Source organism: Necator americanus, chromosome III (genome assembly GCF_031761385.1).
Source record: "Necator americanus strain Aroian chromosome III, whole genome shotgun sequence".
Classification (NCBI taxonomy): domain Eukaryota; kingdom Metazoa; phylum Nematoda; class Chromadorea; order Rhabditida; family Ancylostomatidae; genus Necator; species Necator americanus.
Window position 1 is genome coordinate 7056153 of NC_087373.1, and position 21148 is coordinate 7077300.

Here is a 21148-nt window from a genome sequence, read left to right on the forward strand (position 1 = left end):
TTTCTACCTACACATTCCACGTCATTCACCGTATTATTAGCATTTTAGGACACAGGATCCTTGTCTTCGGAGTTGTGAGATTTTTTCTTATGGATTTTTTTACGATCTTTTTTCAGATACCTGACATGGAGTCGTTTTAAGACATAGAATAATTATTCGAAAAAGTCGCATAGGTCTTCTTTAGTAACAGAAGGCTAAAAAGGACAGATAAGAAATAAATAATAATAATAATAAAAAAGAATTATATGTGCCTCTTTCACACATAAGATAATTAATTAATAAAGATTCTTTCGCACATAAGATAATTAATTAATTAATAAGATAAGGCAAGGGTTTGGAACACTAGCTACGGAGTAAAAACAGCATTTCAGAACAAAATAATACAAAGAATAAGATCTGAATAGAACAAATAAAGCAATGATAGAAAAAAATGTTGAACGTGTTATCCGCCTCGAAAAAGTTCAAAACTGCATCAGGTCCCACTAACAATAAGATTGACGATTTTTTAAATTTTTTAGAAGATGTTCTGACTCGGCTACGTGTGTTTTCTCTTTTTTTCTGGGGGTGGAGGGGGAGGGGGGGGGGGGAGCGTATTGGTGTATGTAAACAAATAAATAAATAATTAAATAGTTAGATAAATAAATAAAAATGCTGTGAGAACAGAGTTTTATTCCTAAAAACATTCATGCTTTACTTTCCTTTTTATCGCTTAACGTTAAAGGCATCACTCCACGAATCTGAGGTGGTACGGATTTCAGGTAGAGTGTTCGTATACGGGATAATAGATTATGGAGAGGGGGAAGGGGGAAGGGGATGATTCCATCCATTTCATCCTAATTGCCGTAGAAAACGGCCGGAAGATACTGCCTCAGGCGTTCTGGCGCACTATTTTGTACATGGAGTTCGACTGGAGCGCGCCAGCCTTGTGCACGCACAGTATCATCGGGGCCGTTTTTCACGGCAATTAGGAAGAAATGGACGGAATCACCCCCCTCTCCATGGTCTCCCATCCCGTGTACGAATATTCCACCTGAAATCTGCACCACCTCAGATTTGTGGGGTGATGCTTTTACGGTAAGCTCAATTCTCAATAAAATATCATAGAACCGGTTCTTAGACGAGGTGTTCGTCCGCGCGAACATTCGCGCTACCGTATCCCTTTTTTAATTCGCCGCGCCAAAGAACTCCTGCATACTTTTCCACCGACAACCACATGAACGCGTACGATTTTCGCCTAAGCGATTAGTCACGCCCGAATGGGCGGAGCCACAGACAATTTTCATTGTGCCGGGCCGAGCGGCGGCGGCGGCCGAACTCCTTTTTTTTCAAACGCTGGAAAAAAACCAGCAGATCAAAGTACGATCACGAACGATTTCGAAACTGGCAGCGATTTTCGTTCTCATCGAATGCCAATTAGTGTTATCCAGACACATTTACCCCTCCTCTATTCCACCAGAAAAAAACATCCAATATTCAACATCAAAGTACAGACAGTTTTTCATCAATTAGAATAATTAGACCCAGCTGAACAATCTGTTCGTCTAATTTCAGCCATCGCAGAGAGAACAGAGCATAATTTTCTCTGTTCTGGAAAATATGAAGAAATTGAGAGCCCATTTCCTCAAATATAATCGTTGAATCCTCCTCTGGATAATATCTTTTCAGGAATAAACTCGATAATGGAAAAGAATACAATATAATACAATATAGAATATATATATATATATGCAATATAATACAATATATACAATATATAATACAATACAATACAATATAGGATACAGAAAACAGAATACAAATTTCTCTGTTTTGAAAAATGAGCCAAGAAATTCAGAGCCCATTTCCTCAAATATAATCGTTGAATCCTCCTCTGGATAATATCGTTTCGGGAATAAACTTAATAATGGGCACGATAAATTCGAAAGAGCAAAAACAAAGATATTATATTTATTATATTATATTTTAGTTGATTATATAGAGTTATTTTATTTCTATTTTTATAGTTAGTTTGATATTTTATTTATTATCTTATATTTTAATTGATTATATTTTATTTCGAGAATTTCTACTTTCTAAAGTCACCGTTTTATGTTTTGAACTCGAAATTGAACAAAAACAGCAGCGAATATATCTTTCTTACCTTCTCCTTATTCTATTTCTTTTTTTTGAAATATTTTTTAATCTTATAAAGAGTGGATTGGAACGTCAATAGCGCGGCGTCAATATGCTTTACTGCTTATTTTTCGTCTTCAACGAGAAAATTAGCCCTATAGATCAAGGTTGGATCAGTGCCAAATAGTTTTCCGCTGCAAGTGAAAGCAATGGGTTCTTCGGTGAAAATATGGACTTTGCAAACCCGTTATTCCTGCCTAATATTCATAATTTACACATTTCTCGCTTATCACTGACTGTAAATATCGAAGATATGGGTCCCAACTCGATTAACGTAGTGGTCGCCATGAGAAAATAATTTTGAGATTAAGATTTTAATATTGAGATAAACATTTTGGTTTTGAAATAAACATTTTGAGACTTCCTGGGATTCTGACAGCCTGAATAATCCTAGAACAAATGTCAACGTTACGTACGGGGGGACGTAAGCGGAAGTTCACGAGTAATCTGCCAAAATGAGATCAAATGCATAGATTTTCGGCTGCGTGAACGAGTTCACCGGCATTATTTTTAGCCATATTTGTGTCGCACGTGCTGGCACAAAGTGCACGTGAACATATCACTTGGTGCCGAGTAAGGCGGAAAACTCGTACATTTAATCAACCGCAGCTGCGTCTTCTTCAGCTGCATTTCACTAATTTCAAAGATTTTTTCCATCATATCGCTTTGTTTTCGAAACATGTACGCCTGAATTTGTCCAAATCTACGATTCCAACCGGGAAGTTGGCTTTAATTTACTCTAATGGAATTTTTGCTGATCTTATCAACCGTTAACCGTTTGTCATGAAAAAATGCAGTGGTTTCCTTTACGCCACGATATGTTTTTTTTTTCTGAATCATATGGAAAAATCCAGTAAAAACCGCCATCCCATCATAGCTCATTTTCAGACCTAACGTTGCCGCTACAGAATTTTTTCGGGATCATCTATATCTACAGTACTTTTGGCAGTGAACTCCTGGGGTGAATGTATAGTTGACTTGTAGTTACTAGTTAGTTATAGTTATCTCAGTTATTTCCGCTACATCTCAGTCTAATTTGTAGAATAAATTTTGAAAAAATATTCCTTGAATCTGGGGATTTTTTAATGTTTGGTTAGAATACCAAGGATAACCACCATTACTTCTCGAATGCAACTTTCGAAAAAGAGAGAGATAATCCTTAAAATAGTATATCATACCACCACAATGTCCCTATATGATTTTTTTTCCGAAAATAAGTATTTTACAGGGAAAAAATAAAGAGTTGATAAGAGAAAGAAAGAGGAAAATTTGGAAAACTAAGAAAAATTGGGACCTAGAACAGTAGCCAGTTAAAACGTGGAAAATCGTCATATCTCCAATTGCTACCATTTTCTTCGGTTCCGCAGGGATTCCACAAAAATATTCAGGATAGCCTTTACTCGCTCATGCTGTTTCCAGAAATGGACCACAGCGTTGTTCTTCTTCTATGTAGTTTAATACTACTTTTTTCAAAATTTATTTCAGTAGTAAACTAGTAAATAATACAATGGTAAACAAGTAAATGAAATCGCAACAATTTCTCAATGCAACTTTTTTGGTAATAAATAATAAATAAATAAATGAATAAATAAGGAACTAATAAATAATAAATAAATAAAGAAAGCAAATAACAAATAATAAACAATTTCTCAAGACAATTTTTTCTAAAATCAACACTTATTCAAAATAAAAAGAAATGAATAGACGAAAAGAAAAAAGTGAAATTCGAAAAAAAAACTATCAACAATAATTAAGAAAGAAGTTATTGTATATATCTAGCGAAAACATGGTGGTCAAATTTGTGGATATATATAGGTAACAGGGGGCCGGAAAATTCCGAAAAAAAAATTCTTTGTAAATAAGTAACATCGGAAAATACAAACAAAAGCAGCATGTAGGTAGTCAGAAAAGTACGGGGTCAAAAAATTCCGAAAGAAAATCTTTGCATATGGGTAAAATCGGAGAATACAGAAAAAAAATCTCCATATGTTTTCTGGACAATTACATTCATTGTTCATGTGAAGATCAATAGATTAGTCACGTAGCGGTGCGTTTGCGTCATTGACCTCTGAAAAGCACAACTACATCATTCGTCTGTGGTGGTAACATTGTATAATGGAGTGTTGTATAATATGTCGATACACATTCGGCCGGGGGACGGGAAAAAACACTCCGCCGGCATGGATTCGATGTTACGTTGGGGATTTTGTATAGAAATAACTATACAAACAAAAAAAAAAGAAGCAAAGTATGAGATCACAAATGCCAAGTGAATAAATCTACTTAGACCAACAAACACCTAACTATACAAGAACAGGGTTAATGAATTTGTACTGAAGTGAAGAACTATGAATGCAAAACTGTAGAAAATTTCATTCCAATATTGCCAACTCTATAAATTTCTCAAAGTTTTCAACATATGACGCTAATGAGGTATGTTTGTAGCCTAGAATTTTTCGGTTTCCCTTCATATCTTCATCGGCAACACTCTTCGACAGTTCGTTGATGAGAATATCAACACGAGGACATGTTGTCACGTCGAAATCGTGAATCTTGCTAACGTCCAGAGGTACAGCAACATTTCCAGTTTTGGTTATAGCATAACCATTTCACGTAGGGTTTAAATGGAAATATTCGTTTGTAGTATTGTGATAGAAACTGGTTCAGAAGTGATGAGTCGTACTTAGACATTTGTTAACCTCAATCTTGGGTAATTAAACCATAATGATGAACATTTCGGATCTAATGAAATTGTTCGAAATTGTTCACGTTCACGCAACTAATCAACGATTTTTCACGATTACCTCAAGGCCGCCCGCTCCCCACCCTTACCCCTAAGTTCATTTTCTCCTAAATTTGTACAGTCTAGTAGTAAGGAATAAGGAAAATTCAGTCGATCGATAATTTCCTGTCAATCAACATAATTCAGGAATTTATCAGGAGTTTAGCTATGTTTCATTGATATTACTACTGCGGAACTTTATCCGATCCTCACTGTTTATTTTTAGTATTTAAAAATGAAGAATAAAATGTGTGGCGTTAATTAAAAACATCACACCACGAATCTGAGGTGGTACAGATTTCAGGTGGAGTACGGGATACGGGATCGTAGATTAAGGAGAAGGGGGTGATCCCATCCATTTCTTTCTAATTGCCGTAAAAAACGGCCCGGAAGATGCGGCGCGTACACGCGGCTGGCGCGCTCCAATCGAACTCGTTGTAGAAAATAGCGCGCTGGATCGCTCAAAGTCGTGTCGTCCGGGCCATTTTTTACGGCAACTAGGAAGAGAAATCGTAACTGTGACTATGAAACATTTCAACTATGAGTAGCGTTCGTGGAAGAACACACTTTTTAGGGAAATATGGTAGGAATCAGTAACATAGTGTTGAAAAAAAAGTTTGTTGTTGTTGTCAAAAGTTTCTTGTTGTTATCGTTGTTGTTGAAAGTTTGTTTGTTGGTGTTGTTACTGTTTTTTCTCCTTTGAAAACAAGAACAAAGAGAGTTGAATTTTTTTTTAAACCGATGTCATATTTGGATGATGGTTGCCAGCCATTTTCCAGGACGATTAAGGTGATAAAGGATAAAGTATAAGGCATAAGGGATAAAGGATAAAGTGTCTGGCGCGAATCAATCCGCTCGGGACCCGCGCCACTACGTTCACTTCGATTCAGGATCGTTACGAGGTTTACGAACGAGGGTGTCAAGCCCATAAAATGAATTGCGAGGGCTACCCGATGTGTTAAGTCAGTGTTTTTATCCTCCCAGACAAATTCGGCACCTACTTATCGAACTCAGAGCTATGAAGCGCATGGTTGGCACTGGAGCGGTTTCAAACCCCGTCGATCAAAGGGATAAATTTGTTGGCGTTAATCAAAACGCTAGGGACCCGCACCACCACGTTCGCTTCAATTCAGAATCGTTCACGAACGTGTAGCCAGTCCCATACAATGACTTGCAGTGGCTCCCTGGTCAGTGTTTTTATCCTCCCAGACAACTCTGGTTCCAATTCATCGACCCCGGAGGGATGAAAGACTTGGTGAGCACTAGCGCGGATTCGAACCTCCAATCGATTTATTTATTCTCCTAGAAAATTAAGGGATCCTTACCTTGGCAAGTGAGTCCCCTCAGTTTCCCCATATACATGTCCAAAAGTAGTATGGATCTCTTCTTGTAGCTTCTCTATAGGCTGAGACCCAGCTCCTCTCCGGCAGGGAACAGATCTCGCAAAAATTCTTAAAGCTATTTTTTTTTGAACTCGAACCACAGGCAGAAAAAAGCTGGATAGTGTCGATATCCAACCTCATATTCCAGGGTCTAACTATCCCTTTACCAGTCTTTTTTTTTTAGCGTCGAGGCTTGGCATACAAACCGATTATTAATTATCACTTAAAATTAATCAATAAATATTCGTTATTAACTAACTGTTAAGATCTACTAATTAAAAACTTAAATCACCTAAAATTGTCGCTATTGATAACTCTTGAAGAGTTTCGTTTATTTTAAGAAATATGGCTCGATCCTACAATCCTTTCGATGATGAGCTCGTTTTTTTCGTGTTATTTTCCTCTAATTATTTCTCTTATTGACTATTTGATTGATTGATATTTGTTGATTATTGATTGTTTTTATTATTGACATTTATTGTTGATATTTGATTGATTAATTGATTATTGTGACGTTGCATTTACTTTGAGAGTTCAGGTTTTTCTTGGTGGGCTGTCGTGGTTGTTTATTTATAATAATATGGATGTCGCGAAATAAAGGGGCATTTTCCTGGATAAAATTTGTGTTTCGTCCGGAGCAAAGAAAAAATTACGATAAGAATATTAAGTGGTTTTGTGATAACGAACGTTACGAGACAGTAAACATCACAAATCGCGTGCCATCGTCAAGTGAGTGACCTGACTGATTTCTGATCGATCTTTGATGCATCGGGAAAATTTTGAGAATAGCGGTTGGGGATTAGTAGGGGTTGTTGTGCACCGTTTTGCACATCGCATTTAACCTGCAACGAATCCTGAATACTGTAGGACTACTCGTTCGAGAACGTCCAGAAATGTTTTTTTTTTTCCTGCCAAGGAAAAAGCCGAAAATTCTACAATTGACAATGCACTACGTGAACGCTCATCGCTCTCTTTTTACGTACTCAAAAAAAACCAATAAAAGACCGTTACCATTACTGAATAGTATTTTTTACTGAGAAAAAAAAATCATTTCTTCGATATCAGAATATTTATTGTGCATCAACGGTGGTCTATTAATGAAAAACTGCAATAAATCGAACGTTTTATCTGGCGGTGCTGCTTGGCGCAATTCTTTTGTGAAAAAATTCCAGTTGGATTTGCAAATTTTATGCATATGGAAAATGGAAAATCCTATGGAAAATCTATGGGGATTCTATGGATGCCCTAGAAATTTTAGGGAAGTAAAAAAAGTGAAATATCGATCGAAGTAGCAAATTTTTATTAATGAAAGAGAAAATGGCAAAATGAAGAAAGAGATATTTCACTAGATTCTTAAAGGCATCACCCCACGAATCTGAGGTGGTACGGATTTCAGGTGAAGTATTCGTATACGGGATGGGAGACTACGGAGAGGTGAGTGATTCCGTCCATTTCTTCCTAATTGCCGTAAAAAACGGCCCGGAAGATACGGATTCAGGTGTTCTGTCGCACTATTTTCTACAAGGAGTTCGACTGGAGCGCGCCAGTCTTGTGCGGCGCCGCATCTTCCGGGCCGTTTTTTACGGCAATTAGCAAGAAATGGACGGAATCACCCCCTCTCCGTAGTCTCCCATCCCGTATACGAATACTCCACCGGAAATCTGCACCACCTCAGATTCGTGGGGTGATGCTTTTAAGTTAGAACTGAAGAGGATCACTTCTAGCATCGCATTTTTTTTTTTAGCTCAGTATAGGTTTCCGATGCGTGGATCAAGCAAGGATATCGATGACGTTTTTCTTCGTCGTCTTTTTCTTCTCCTTTTTCCCTCTTCTCTTTCTCTCCTTCTTTCTCCTCTTTTCTTCCTCTTCTTCTTCCTCTTCCTCTTCCTCTTTTTCTTCTTCTTCTTTCTCTTCATCTTTCTTGTCCTCTTCTTCCTCTTCCTCTTCTTCCTCATCATCATCATCATCATCATCATCATCATCATCATCTTCTTCTTCTTCTTCTTCTTCTTCTTCTTTCTCCCTTTCTTCATCATTTTTTTCTCCCTCCTCTTCCTCTTCATCTTCTACTTCCTCTTCTCTTTCCTCTTCTTCTTCTTCTCTTTTCTCGTCCTCTTCTACTTCCCCTTCTTCTTCTTATTCCTCTTCCTCTTCCTTTTCATCTGCCTCTTCTCTTCCTCAGTGTCCACCCCGTTCTGTGACTGGGATCACGTCTCGGATCAGAATGACGTCATTCCGCTCGGTCGTGTGTCCGATCAGGGTGGATGCCAGAAAACTTCATGTCAGCGCAGATCGCTGATCGATCACTGTCTGAACAAACAAAACTTTGATGGGGATTTGGCTATAACATTAAACTGCCCTTTATTTCTCGTTTTCCATAATTTTAACTGATTGCCGGTGAAAACGATATATGATACACATGACACACGGTGCTTCAAGGCATAGTCGAGAAAAAAATCCATTTTTTTCTCGACTATGCCTTGAAGCAATCCAATTTTCAGGTGACTGAGAAGTATTTTTAATTTTTTCCCAAAATTTATGCATTGCCTTATTATTGAGATTTTCTTTCATGGCTCGTGTTCTTATCCGCCTGTCCCCGATTAGTTTAGTAAGAAACGACTTAATCGTAGCGAAAACTGGTCCCCTTTATCTATCAGTGCACTCCTATACTTCAAAAATACATTGATTACTTTAATTAATTTTATTCGAGTGAAAAATTTTAATCAAAAAAAGAAATCTCATGAGTTTTGGAGCACAAAATTAATCCACCCTCAATTGGTCGTTATTTACTTATGAGGAATAAAATATGTTTAAACAAAGCATCATACTCGAGTAAAACTTTAGTAAAAAAGAAAAAAAAGTCGAGGATCTCAGGTTGGTGGCGGTTATCGTCGCTTGGATTATCTGGTAAGCATTTTGCGGTCTAAGGTAATCTTTTCATACCTTACTGCTTCGTCCATTGATCATGTCGTTATCAGCAATGAGCGACAGGCAGCCTAAACCCGTTAGTCGGAATGTTCTGGAAAATTCCTGTCAACTCTTATCGATGTATCACTGTGGACGTCTACCGAACAAAGCCTCGTGTAAACAGATAATTTGTTTGTTGTTGTCGTCGAAATGGCGAAATAGGATATTAGATAAAAGCCAGGTAAAACCAGACTGACGTTAATCATTCCGCTTGGGACCCTCGCCACCACGTTCACTTCGATTCAGAATCGTTAGAGGTTCACGAACGTGTAACTGGCCTATAGAATGACTTGCAGTGGCTGGCCGACATGTCAAGTCAGTGTTTTTATTCTCCCAGACAAGTCTGATACCAATTTATCGACCCCTGAGGGATGAAAGGCTTGGTGAGCACTAGGGAGGATTCGAAACTGCGACTGTTCGCGTAAGCAGCGGAACCTCTAACCGACTCCGCCACACCCGCCCGGATAGTAAATATATGCCAATAATTTCATGCCTTTCTAAACAACCATGCAGGGCAAGAAGTTGTACAGAATAGGGATTCACAGAGAGGAGAAAAATTTAAAAATTAATAATAACAGAAAACTTGGAAACTGTGTCAGAAACTACTATTACTAACAATATGGAGATAATAATAATAATAATAATAATAATAATAATAACAATAATAATAATAATAATAATAATAATAATAATAATAATAGAAATGATAATAATAAAAGAATAATAATAACAATAACAACAGTAAATAACAACAATAATAGAAAGCTAAAGTAAAAATAAACAACAATATATGCGCATGTATGTCACTGAACTCTAAAATTCTCCCTTATTGAGAAGAGGAGTAAATTGTACTGTCGTACTGCTTAATTCAGTCATGCTTGCAGAATTTCAAGGATACTCATTCCATAACAAAGGCGGAAAAATATCGGTACTTCATGGAAAAATGAGAGATTAAAGAAAAAAAAGAAGAAAGAACAAAAGAATTTTTCATTCACACTTTACAAATTTCGATTTGTTGTCATCACCATATCCTTTGTTTTCCATGAAAATAAACATTGCTATTGTATTGTATATATAAACATCATGCAGAAGAATCTAAGTAGATAGAATCAAGAATTAATTAAGAGGGATTCCCATAATTATGAACAGTAGGGATGACGGGAAAACGGGTGAGGTGAAATGAAACGTATGGTTCCAACGAACCGCTGAGGATCAACGGAAAAACCGCTGAATCACTGACGTTGTCCTTCTCAGGTGATTTAATCTTATTGCGATGAGAATTAGGTGACTGAAGTGAATTCCCTGAGTTGGTCGAGGTCGATTTTCTCCTAGTGGTTCGAAGAAATTCCCTCCTTATGACAATTTCTACTGTTATCTGTTGGATTTGAGTGGAAATAAATCAGGACAGCGTGAAATTTGTTGTATGATCTCCAATAAATCAATTCTAGCGTACCGAACCTGGAAAAACCGCATCATATGTGGTAATTGTGAGGATTTGGAGGCACTGTTTGAAGATCTCGTTCAAGCTCGGTCGATGAATGCACTTCGGTCGGTTCCCTTTGGAGAGCACTAGAGCACTCAAGTGAACCTTAATGACTGCACTGCACACACGTCTTAGATGGTCCTCCTCCGTAGCCGTGACTCTTTATTACTCTAAATAATTACTAAATCTTATATCTTATATTATCATCTATATTCTATCAATATTATCTTATATTATTGTCATATAACTATGTTTGCAATGTATCCGATTACTTTTGATGCAGTAATTTATTATTTTTTAATTTTTTTTTTGTTTTGATAAATATACCTGACACCCACCCGCGCCTCTCTCCCCACGGCCAACATTATTGATTGTTTGCCTTAAGAGGGATTTCTTTTTTTTTTCTTAACAATCCAGTAGTTCTCGGATAACTGATCTGTTTTAAATATTAGTAGTTTTCCTTAAAGGCATCGCAGCACGAATCTGAGGTGGTACGGATTTTAGGTGGAGTATTCGTATACGGGATCGTAGATTCTTCCTAATTCCCGTAAAAAAACAACCTGAAAGATGCGGCGCGTGCACAAGGCTGTCGCGCTCCAATCGAACTCGTCGCGGAAAATAGCGCGCCGGAACGCTCGAAGCCGTATCTTTCGGGCCGTTTTTTACGGCAATTAGGAAGAAATGGACGGAATCACTCCCTCTCCATAGTCTCCCATTCCTTATTCGAATTTTCCACCTGAAATCCGTACCACCTCAGATTCGTGGGGTGATGCCTTTAATGCACATAGTCCCGCATGATTATCCTCCGTGTCCGTGATTTTTTTCCTTCTAAATAATTACCGATTATTCCAATGAAATTTAAAAAAAAATATCTTATAAACATGCTCGTAATGTGTTTGATTACTTTTGTTGTGGTAATTTATGTTTTGATGTATACCTAACAGTACCCGCGTCCCCCCGCGGGCAGCATTATCGATCGTTTGCGTGAGAAGAAATTATTCTCCCGATTTGTTTTTCACAACATTCCAGAAGTTCTCGGATAAATATTCTGTCTAAAATGCTGATAGTTTTCCCTAATGTTTTGTTCCTTTTTGTTTGTTGTTTAGAACTTGTTTTAATCAATTCTAGCGGAAAACCTCTAGTGCACAAATAAATAAGTAAATAAATGAATGGGAAAATGACAGTTATATAGTAAAAAAATTATTTTAAATTCTTCAAAATTTCTCTTTTTATTCATTTCAGTTTTCCTCCTTACCTACGCACGATTTCCTCTTTTCGTGTTTCTTTTTTCAGAAACGGGATTTTTTCAAACTTCGTAGGGAAAAGGTGTTACTAGTTACTGTTTCTGTAGTGTTACTAGTTTTTCTTACTGTAACAAATCTTTGGGGAAACTAAGATAAGCTATTTAACTTTAGTAAGATTGTAATCACTATATCTACATATTGCTTGACCATTTGATTCAGGGCACCGTGCGATACGATTAGGTCCCAGTGTGATTTTCTTCGTGTACACTAGCGTTTCACACCGTTGTTACAAATTTTTGAACACGAATTTATTGCTAGTGAGATAAAATCCAAGCAACTCAAAAATTGAGAACAGTTTCCTTTTTGGTCTACTTTAAAACATATTACTCACATTTTTTCCTGGAAGTCGCAGTCTGTTTTTGTCTGTACTCTCTTGGATTCTCAGATCTGTATATAACGGTAAGGGGATTCGTGGAATTTTTTCTTTTCAAAACGTTGTACAACGAGACACCTTTGGACGATCCACGAAAAGGGTATGTTGATAAAAAGTCCAGGGAAAAAAAAGTTTACGAGACTTTTGACAAGGAAAGTATGCAAAAAAAATGAGCCGGACAAATTCCTAACTAGTATTTCTCCTGGATTTCCGAAATTTTCTCGTCTCTTTTGAAGATGCTGCGTTTCACCTACACTTCGTCTCTTTGCGTGAAGTGCTATCTGAGACTCTGGAACTCCATCGTGGATCCCACGCTTTAGTCGATCCTTAATCACAAAAACAAATAGAGCTTATAAATACCACTTCTCACAGTGCACACGCCGCTTAACGTGTGTGTGGCCGCAAATTCCCATCGGTGTGTTGCAGGATCTTCCTGAAACCGTCTATGACCACCTTATTCGATTCGATCATTCATTTTCGAATTTATGAATTATTCGAAGCTCAGAGATCAACCGATGTGGTCACGGCAGAAAAATCCTGCATTCCAGCGCTTCCATGCAGCGGATCATGCGCTCGCTCGCGCGCGACCAACCACTTGACAGCTCCCACCCAGCCTCATTGACACCTCCCGCTGCCGGTCAGCAAAGAGCGATCCGGTCTGGATTTCACTCTTTTCCTGGATCACCACCCATCCACCACTGCAAATATTCGGGTGTTTTCGGTTTGTTTTGATGTGTTTTTTTTTTAATTTTTGAATGGCTAAATGTCATTTAATCTCTATCCAGAAGCGTAGCGTTTGCGCTCTCTCTCTACCTCTCTCTCTTATTAGTACACTATTTCTATTTTACTACTTCTTAACCCTATATAGTATGACTTATTCCACTATTTTTTCATCTATATTGAAGGATAGTGTAGATATAAAGTAAGGAGAGAACGAGAAAGAGAGAGAGGGGGAAAGAAAGAGTAGAGAGAGAAAAAGAGAGAGCGATAGAGAAAAGGGGATGACATCTTTTTTGTTTTTTTTTCTTCTTTTCTCAACATACACTAATTCCTAAGTTTTAACATTACATTTTATAGTATAATAGCATCTACACTGCTCAATGTGTCACCATCTTCGATCCCACGCTGGAGGTCGTAAACAGCTACATTTTTTTCTACATAACACCAAACACCAACATATGTTGGTCCAGTAACGACTTTGGGGGTAGCTGAATAGTAGAATTGAATTAAAAGAGGTCAAAAGTGATAATCTGATACTTTCGCCACAAAAAATTAGTGCCCACAAGGGATTTAGGACAATTCGCAATATTCTTAAAGGTTTAGGATCCTGGGTATCTATCAGAAATACCCACCATTAGAAATTTGATTTTTTGGAATTCCTTAATTTTTTCTGAATTTTTTCTTTAATTTTGATTATTCGTAGTGACCAACACCTTTATGTATCGGATATAAGTATAGCCACAAGGGATTTAGGACAATTCGCAGCATCCTTAAAGGTTGAGAATCTTGGATACCGATCCTCTTGGGAAATTTAATTTTTTGGAAATCCTTAATTTTTTTCTGAATTTTTCCTTGATTTTGATGATATGTAGTGACTAACACTTTTATCCATCGGATCCGAGAGCCGTACTGACTAATGAGTTGCTCCGTGAAAATCACACATCTACATAGCTACTAGACCTGTCGGCGGCGATCATCAGGAAAATCCGGCCGATCTGGTGGTGATCTGGGATCCGGTTCGAGGTTTTGTGTGTGCGTGTGTGCCTCTCATTTGATTAATCGTTTTGCACTCAGCTAAATTCGTGACCTATCTCAAAATTTCTGTTTAAGACTTAAACTTTGAACATCAATTTTGTTCAAGCAATAAACAGCGTAACGATCAAATTTTATTCTCAAAAAAAAACACTTTTCTTTTTTCCCTATACTTTAGAATTACGGTAAAGCATTACAATTTTTTCTTGTATATTTTATATATGTTTAAGGATCATTCGAATATCTAAGGATTTCCTTAGTCTTTATCGATTATTTTAGTTTTAAAATTACAAATAAATGATAGCAAAAATAGCAAAACATTTGTAACACGGTATAAAAAGGGGTAGTACGGTGTTATGTCAACATAAATCACGATTTCTTAAAGAGTAGACCTTTTTCTCAAATATAGATAATTTGTTCTGAAATTAAAGGAAAAAAATTGAAATATGCAGAAATGAAATAAGATGGCAAATTGATAGTAATAAAATAGCTAATAATAATAGTAGTAATGATAATAATAATAATAATAATAGCAATAATAAAATGGCTAAAATAGCAAATCAGTCAAAACTACATTCCAAAATAGCAAACTTTCTTACTTTTCTTTGACTTATTTTAACAGCTATGTATCTAAACTACAACTATACATTAAAGAACAATTTTTTCCTGCTGTACTCTTCACCTTTCACTATAATGAGCCCGGTCGTGTGGTGGAAGCAATTTCACGATGTCGTCCGTCCTTTCAAGTGCTTTACCCTCCCAACCACCCGACCGAACCAGATGTCGGCCAGTTTTCGCTGTTTCCGTGGAATCGGTGGGAAAAAGTAGAGATTGAAATTGTCGACCGAAGTTTTAGTGAATTCGCTCGCTGTTCGCAATCGCAAAACGTCCGACAATCTACGCGTAGCCCCTCACGTACATGCACGTTCACCTGGCCGGTAAAAGTTCCAGAATTTTCCCGGGAGGATTTCCTGAATTTACCACATCTTGTCATTCATTCATTTAGTTCAATTCTAATGTTTTTGTTGTCACCGGAATGACGATCCTACATAGAAAATTTATTTTATTTTGAAATATTTTTTTATTTTGAAAAAAAAAACATTGAAATAAAAGACTACACCGCCATTTTATTGCTCGTATTTTGCTTACATTATTATATATACATTATATTATACTATATTATATATTATATCACTTACATTATAATATATTATCTTATATTATATTATTATAGATTATTATTATATTTTTTATTATTTGATAAAAAACTGAAGGAATTTTCTTTTTGTAATGAATTTTTCTTCAATACGCTGCTCCCCATTTGTATGAGGAAAACTTTACGGTACGAGAATTTGATTATACTCAAAATAAATTGAAATTAAAATTACAGTTGATTATTAATAAAATTAAAAAAGGGGGAGGGGAAAAAATTGTAGGGAAAGAAGTATGTTTATTTCAATTTTCAATCACAAAAGAAAATGATTTCATAACGAAAATCACGTCCAAGCAGTATTTTATCCAAAGAATTTTCCCCCGTGAAAAACTCCACACTGACATCTTTCGGAATTTCTTCCATTCCAATGGTTTTTCATTGTCACAGTTTAAACAAAGCACGTTTACATTAGGCACTGGACAATGGGTCAACACGGCACACGGTTTCGATCTGAAATTTCTCAGTGGACAACAAAAAGGACGTTGTCGTGGTACGATCAAAATTGTTCCATCCAACATTTCTCACGGAAAATTCTTGCACAATATCAGGAAATTTTTTTCCTGCTATGGATGCTTTTCCATTATACCAGTGTCTCTCTTCATACTGTTGCCGATTTCGAAGAAAGATAATTTATTTAGGTGAAATTCCGATTTTTTTTTCATTTCATTTTCATTTTTCTATTTCCCATACCACTGCATTTTTCTTGCTAATTTAGTTCAAAATTATTGAAAACACTAACTTATACGAGCTGGATGAAATATAGGGGATTGCGGAAAATTTACCGAAATAAAAGAATAAAATAGTAATAAAATAAATCATATAATAAAATAACTTTGATGGGTTTCTTCTCAAATCATTTTAATCCAAATGTCCTACCACTCCAATATATCCGACTCCTCTTCAGCCTTTTTTAAAACTCTAACTTTTAAAAATTTTCCGAACCAAAATTCCTTCTATTGGACGTTTTAAGTTTAACTTCAAGTTTTAAAAAAGTGAATTTCCTAAATACTATCACTAAGATAAATAAATATCACTAAGATAAAGCTACTCAATGGTTATTTCTGTTTTTAGTCAATTTTTGAAAAGAGGCGGAGTAATGAAATACTAAATAGATTGAACTGAGTCTATTTTTCCATTCCCCCAAATTCTACTCAAATTTTTTAAAGAAGTCCTACATGTGCAACTTTTCTAATCCAACGCTTAGCTCTCGATAAAAAAAGCAATGCTTCTTTTTTGTTAGTCACTTTATTCCTTTTACATTTGTGTATTTAAAATCATATTATTCTATTTATATGCAACATTTCTAACTCATGACGTAGCTCCCAAAAAGAAAGCCGAATCTCCTTCGCTAGTGATTTTATTCTTGTTAAATTTCTGAAATAAAACGAGGTCTCCCCGACTGGAGGAAGGTGCAGTTCCATAGAAAGGACAACGTCCCATTCCCAGGATTAAGGCGTTCCTCTGGAATTTTTGCTGCGATTCTTTTAATCTCAGCAACGTGTACTGGTTTTATGTAGTTTCGTTGACGCAAACGCAAAAATGCAAGCACGTACTCTGGAACGCTTTATCAAAATAGGAGATCAAAATAGGAAACGAGGAGACCTCGTTTTATTTCAGAAATTGCCTGGTTTTCTATAATTTGTTTGCATTCCTACTTTGATAAAGCGTATCAGACAGTGTACGTGCTTGCATTTTAGCGTTAGCGCCAACGAAACTACATAAAACCAGTACACGTTGCTGAGATTAAAAGAATCGCAGCAAAATTCCACAGGAACGCCTTAATCCTGGGAACGGGACGTTGTCCTTTCCATGGAACTGCACCTTTCGTTGGGGCGAAAGAGAAATTCCATCTACCGACCTGTAATGCACTGTATCGATTAATTTTCAATTTTTTATCGTTCGATTTTTTCGATGATTTTTTTTTCTGAGGACAGCGATTACCTTGGCGACTATTTTTTTTTCCACACAATTTTTTTTTCGTTGCTCATAAAAGTCCCAGGCAACCTTGAAATGAAGAGCAGCTCTCATCAGCGAAAAGATGTGGCGAAGATTTTTTTTTTTTGCGTGGTTCCTAAATTAGCAGCGTTTCAGTTAATGGTTAGTGGTTTTTGTGATTTGAGAAGAGCTGCCAATGGTCACAGACCAATTAAGTCCTTTATATTTGGGCACGGACTGGATTTCTTTTTTTTTCAAACTTAAATTCTCATAGATTGTCAAATTTTAATAATAAATAGATAAATAATTAATGATAAATGTTAATAGTAATGTTAGTGTTAATAATAATTAATAATAAATGCTAATTTTTAATAATAAATTTGTCCTTGTTAGTCTATCATCGGCGAACCATCGTATCACGGCATAATTTGTAAAGCTAACGATTAGTTAGAAACAGGGAGTTTCCTAACCCACGAGCGCATGTGATTTCACGCTCTCTGGAACTTAGATACTTTTTTTGAGAACTCTCTCATACCTTACTACACGCTTGCGATTAGATCCAGGTCACGATCAGATCCAGACCGGAGAAATAACTGCAGATGTGATGATCGCTTTGGAGGTGGTTAGGGAAAATTTCATACCTCACTCTCTTTTCTGTGTCTTCTATTGATCGATAGCTAAGGAAATCCATACCACCGAAGGATTGGATCTGATTCTAAGCTCAAAATTTGAATCCCCCCTCTCATTTTAGGCTCTTGTTTTCGAGCCAGCTTTTTCTCGGATTTTTATCTTATTTGAATTATTATTTATTTGAATTTACTTCGTCAAAGATATTTAAAACGGTTCCCGCCGTGCAGGTGGATGGCTGTAAGGAGGCTCCTTAGCTACATATAGGTACCTAGCCATAGGTTTCCTGGAAAATATTGAAGAAAATGAATTAGATCTTTAAAAAAATTAACAGAATAGAGTTTTTGCTATGTTCCGAAAATTAAATGGAATGACTCAAGAGGGGACCTCGGATAGAGAATAACACAGAGCTATGCGTTCCGTTCCAATTTTTTTTTGTCTACAAATCCACAATACACAATCTTGAGCTGTTGATTTAGCTTCATTTTGACCTAGTTGTCTTCGTTTTTTCCTCTTATGGACCCAATAGCTAACACAATAATGTGAAATGAAATTTTTAATAGAAAACTCGTCGGTTATGCGACTTCTACTATTGGAATGCTCAAAGAAAAGAAATTTAAAGTGTTTCCAAAATTTAAAGTTGTCCAATCCAATGAAATTCTTCCCCCATAAAAAAATTCTTTGATTTCTTTCAAAATTCGTCAGAATCAAAAATGGTGAACACTGAATCACTGCTTCATTCTCTACTGCTTCATAATCCACGTACGTCTTCATCAAATGTCGGAAAACAATGAACTCGAGACCATCCTGGTGAAAAAAATCACTTTTTAAAATAAGATAAGGTAAAAATCCTTGTAAATGAGGTTAAGGCCTCTTTTATACTGTGCCATTTCTATAAAGAATGAAGAATAATTTACTAATTTTCTTGAAGTTCTCTTTTTTTCCTACTTTTTTCTCCTTCCTATTTTCTTGCTTCTCTACGTTTTTTCGCTGAAAAAAAACTTTTTTCTCTTCTATCTTCTAAATTTTCTATAACTAAGGAAGAATAGAGATTCGCATCGGATCAAAACGAACATATCTCCGGACATTTGAAGGAAATATTCCGAAGAACACACACCTCTACACTCCAACTTTGATAAGAAAGTGAAAATGCCGCGGACGCGATCTCCGCGACGCGACTACGTGAGCCGGTGCGGTCACCAGGAACGCATCGGATTTGCAACGAATCCTTACCATAGTCCTCATTCCTCATTGAATACGTCTACTTTGACGTGCGTCAAGTCCACGCACTCCCATAAAGGCATCACCCCCTCGAATCTGAGGTGGTACGGATTTCCGGTGGAGTATTCGTATACGGGATGGGAGACTACGGAGAGGGAGGTGATTCCGTCCATTTCTTGCTAATTGCCGTAAAAAACGGCCCAGAAGATGCGGCGCGTTCACAAGACTGGCGCGCTCCAATCGAACTCGTTGTACAAAATAGCGCGCCGGATCGTTCGAAGCCGTATCGTCCGGGCTGTTTTTTACGGAAATTAGGAAGAAATGGACGGAATCACCCTTCTCTCCATAATCTACGATTCCGTCTACGAATACTCCACCTGAAATCCGTACCACCTCAAATTCGTGGGGCGATGCCTTTAACTACATTTCTGCAACTAGTTCTTCAGTAAAATCGCTACTAAACTTAAATGGAATACCTAATAGAGAAGGATTTTTCACGCTTACAGCGACAACGTCAACATTGACGATGGATAGATGTCCATACAGTTCATCAAAGCACTGACAGCTAATGTGGACGAGTTTTCCGGCAATTACAATCAATTGTAAGGCGAGTACAGGACGTATGTAGCCTGGGTAGCAGTGAAAGAATGTGGGAAATAAGCCTGCGTTTTGAATCTGCTAGCTTTTCCATCGTTACACCTGTAGAAAGGCGATCGTTTCCCCCGATGAACTGGTTTGGTACAATTTGACCTCACTTTCACCGCAAGGATAGACGTGTAGTTGAGGATTCATCGTTCTACGACAGTCGTACCACTTGCCGTACGGCTCGACACATTCATATAAGCAGAAAATTTATCCGGAAAATTAGTATTAAGCAAGCTTGCTATAGTGGAGAGATGGCGCGGCGTGCGGTAGGATTAGCCGCGGATAACCATAACCCTGGAAAAGCACGAATTCGTTAAAAAAAATTACATCACGAAATTGTCCTGAAAAGTGACCGATTTTTTATCTACCAGCCCTAGTCCATCATGTACGCTACTTGCTGGCTGCATACACTAATTCGACGATGTTTGGATCTATCCTAAAAGATACGGTTAAAGGTGTAGATTACGGGTATGAGCGTGACTACACTCAGTTCTCTCTATTCGCCTTTGAAAACAGCGTGGGAAACGGCCTATCTTGCACGAATTTCCCTGCAAGGCAGCTTGCAACGTCCCGTCTCTGTACACGAGCCATTTCTGCGAGCAAGTGAACGCTGAGTCTTCGCAAGTCGCCTACACAAGTTAAACCAATGGATAGACTTGAGAGAATTTGCGCACATTTAAAGGCGTTGTTATAAGGTGCCCTGTAGGAAAATTCGTGCCGGAAGGTCGATTCCCACGACGTTTTTCGGGATGATCAGTGGGAATTCAGTGTGGTCGCGCTCAGTCGTAATCGTAATCTACACCCTCATTACCTAACCCCATCTGCTCCTGGAAAGATGCCAACATCGTCAACTTTTTTCTATAATGCTTTCAAGCGCGATTCCAAACAATTCTATTTCTCAAGGTTCAGGCACTATCCGAGAAGAGCGACCAAGATCATCGAATTTGTAATTTTAGGGGCATAGCATTCATAAAAGATCTCAGATGAAAATTCTAGTCTAGGGATTTGTTATTTTCTAGTTTTTGCATGGATTTTCTTCGACTTTTCGCTATGAAGACAGAAAGTTGGGGAAGGAAGAGTTTAGTGTTGGCTGCTTGCCAAAAACGTGAACCGATGCCGTTGTCAAATCTTGCGAAGAGCCCATCCGTATAATCTTCACGCTCCAGCGATGAGTAGAAACCTGTTGTTGTCGTCCTCCTCCTCCACCACCTCCTCTACCTCAATGCAATTGCAACTAATACACCTCGTAAAGTGGTAGGGAGGTTTTTTCCCCCGCTGCTTCTTTCTTCTCC

The 21148-nt window shown here is 37.3% G+C and overlaps 1 protein-coding gene across 2 annotated transcripts; it reads right to left on the minus strand.

Annotated features, from left to right (window-relative positions):
- Positions 1 to 8106: 8106 nt before the first annotated feature.
- On the minus strand, positions 8107 to 19242 carry RB195_008822 (uncharacterized protein; the record flags this gene model as incomplete). Of its 2 annotated transcripts, none has more annotated exons than XM_064195519.1 (3): positions 8107 to 8462; positions 9920 to 10068; positions 19151 to 19242. In XM_064195519.1, the coding sequence occupies 3 exons, from the start codon at positions 19240 to 19242 to the stop codon at positions 8107 to 8109; spliced, it is 597 nt and encodes a 198-aa protein (XP_064046663.1). The 2 variants fall into 2 exon arrangements, with proteins under 2 accessions (XP_064046663.1, XP_064046664.1); XM_064195518.1 differs by lacking the exons at positions 9920 to 10068; positions 19151 to 19242 and adding exons at positions 12714 to 12789; positions 13056 to 13082 and having other exon boundaries at positions 8107 to 8468.
- Between the last annotated feature and the right edge of the window lie 1906 nt (positions 19243 to 21148).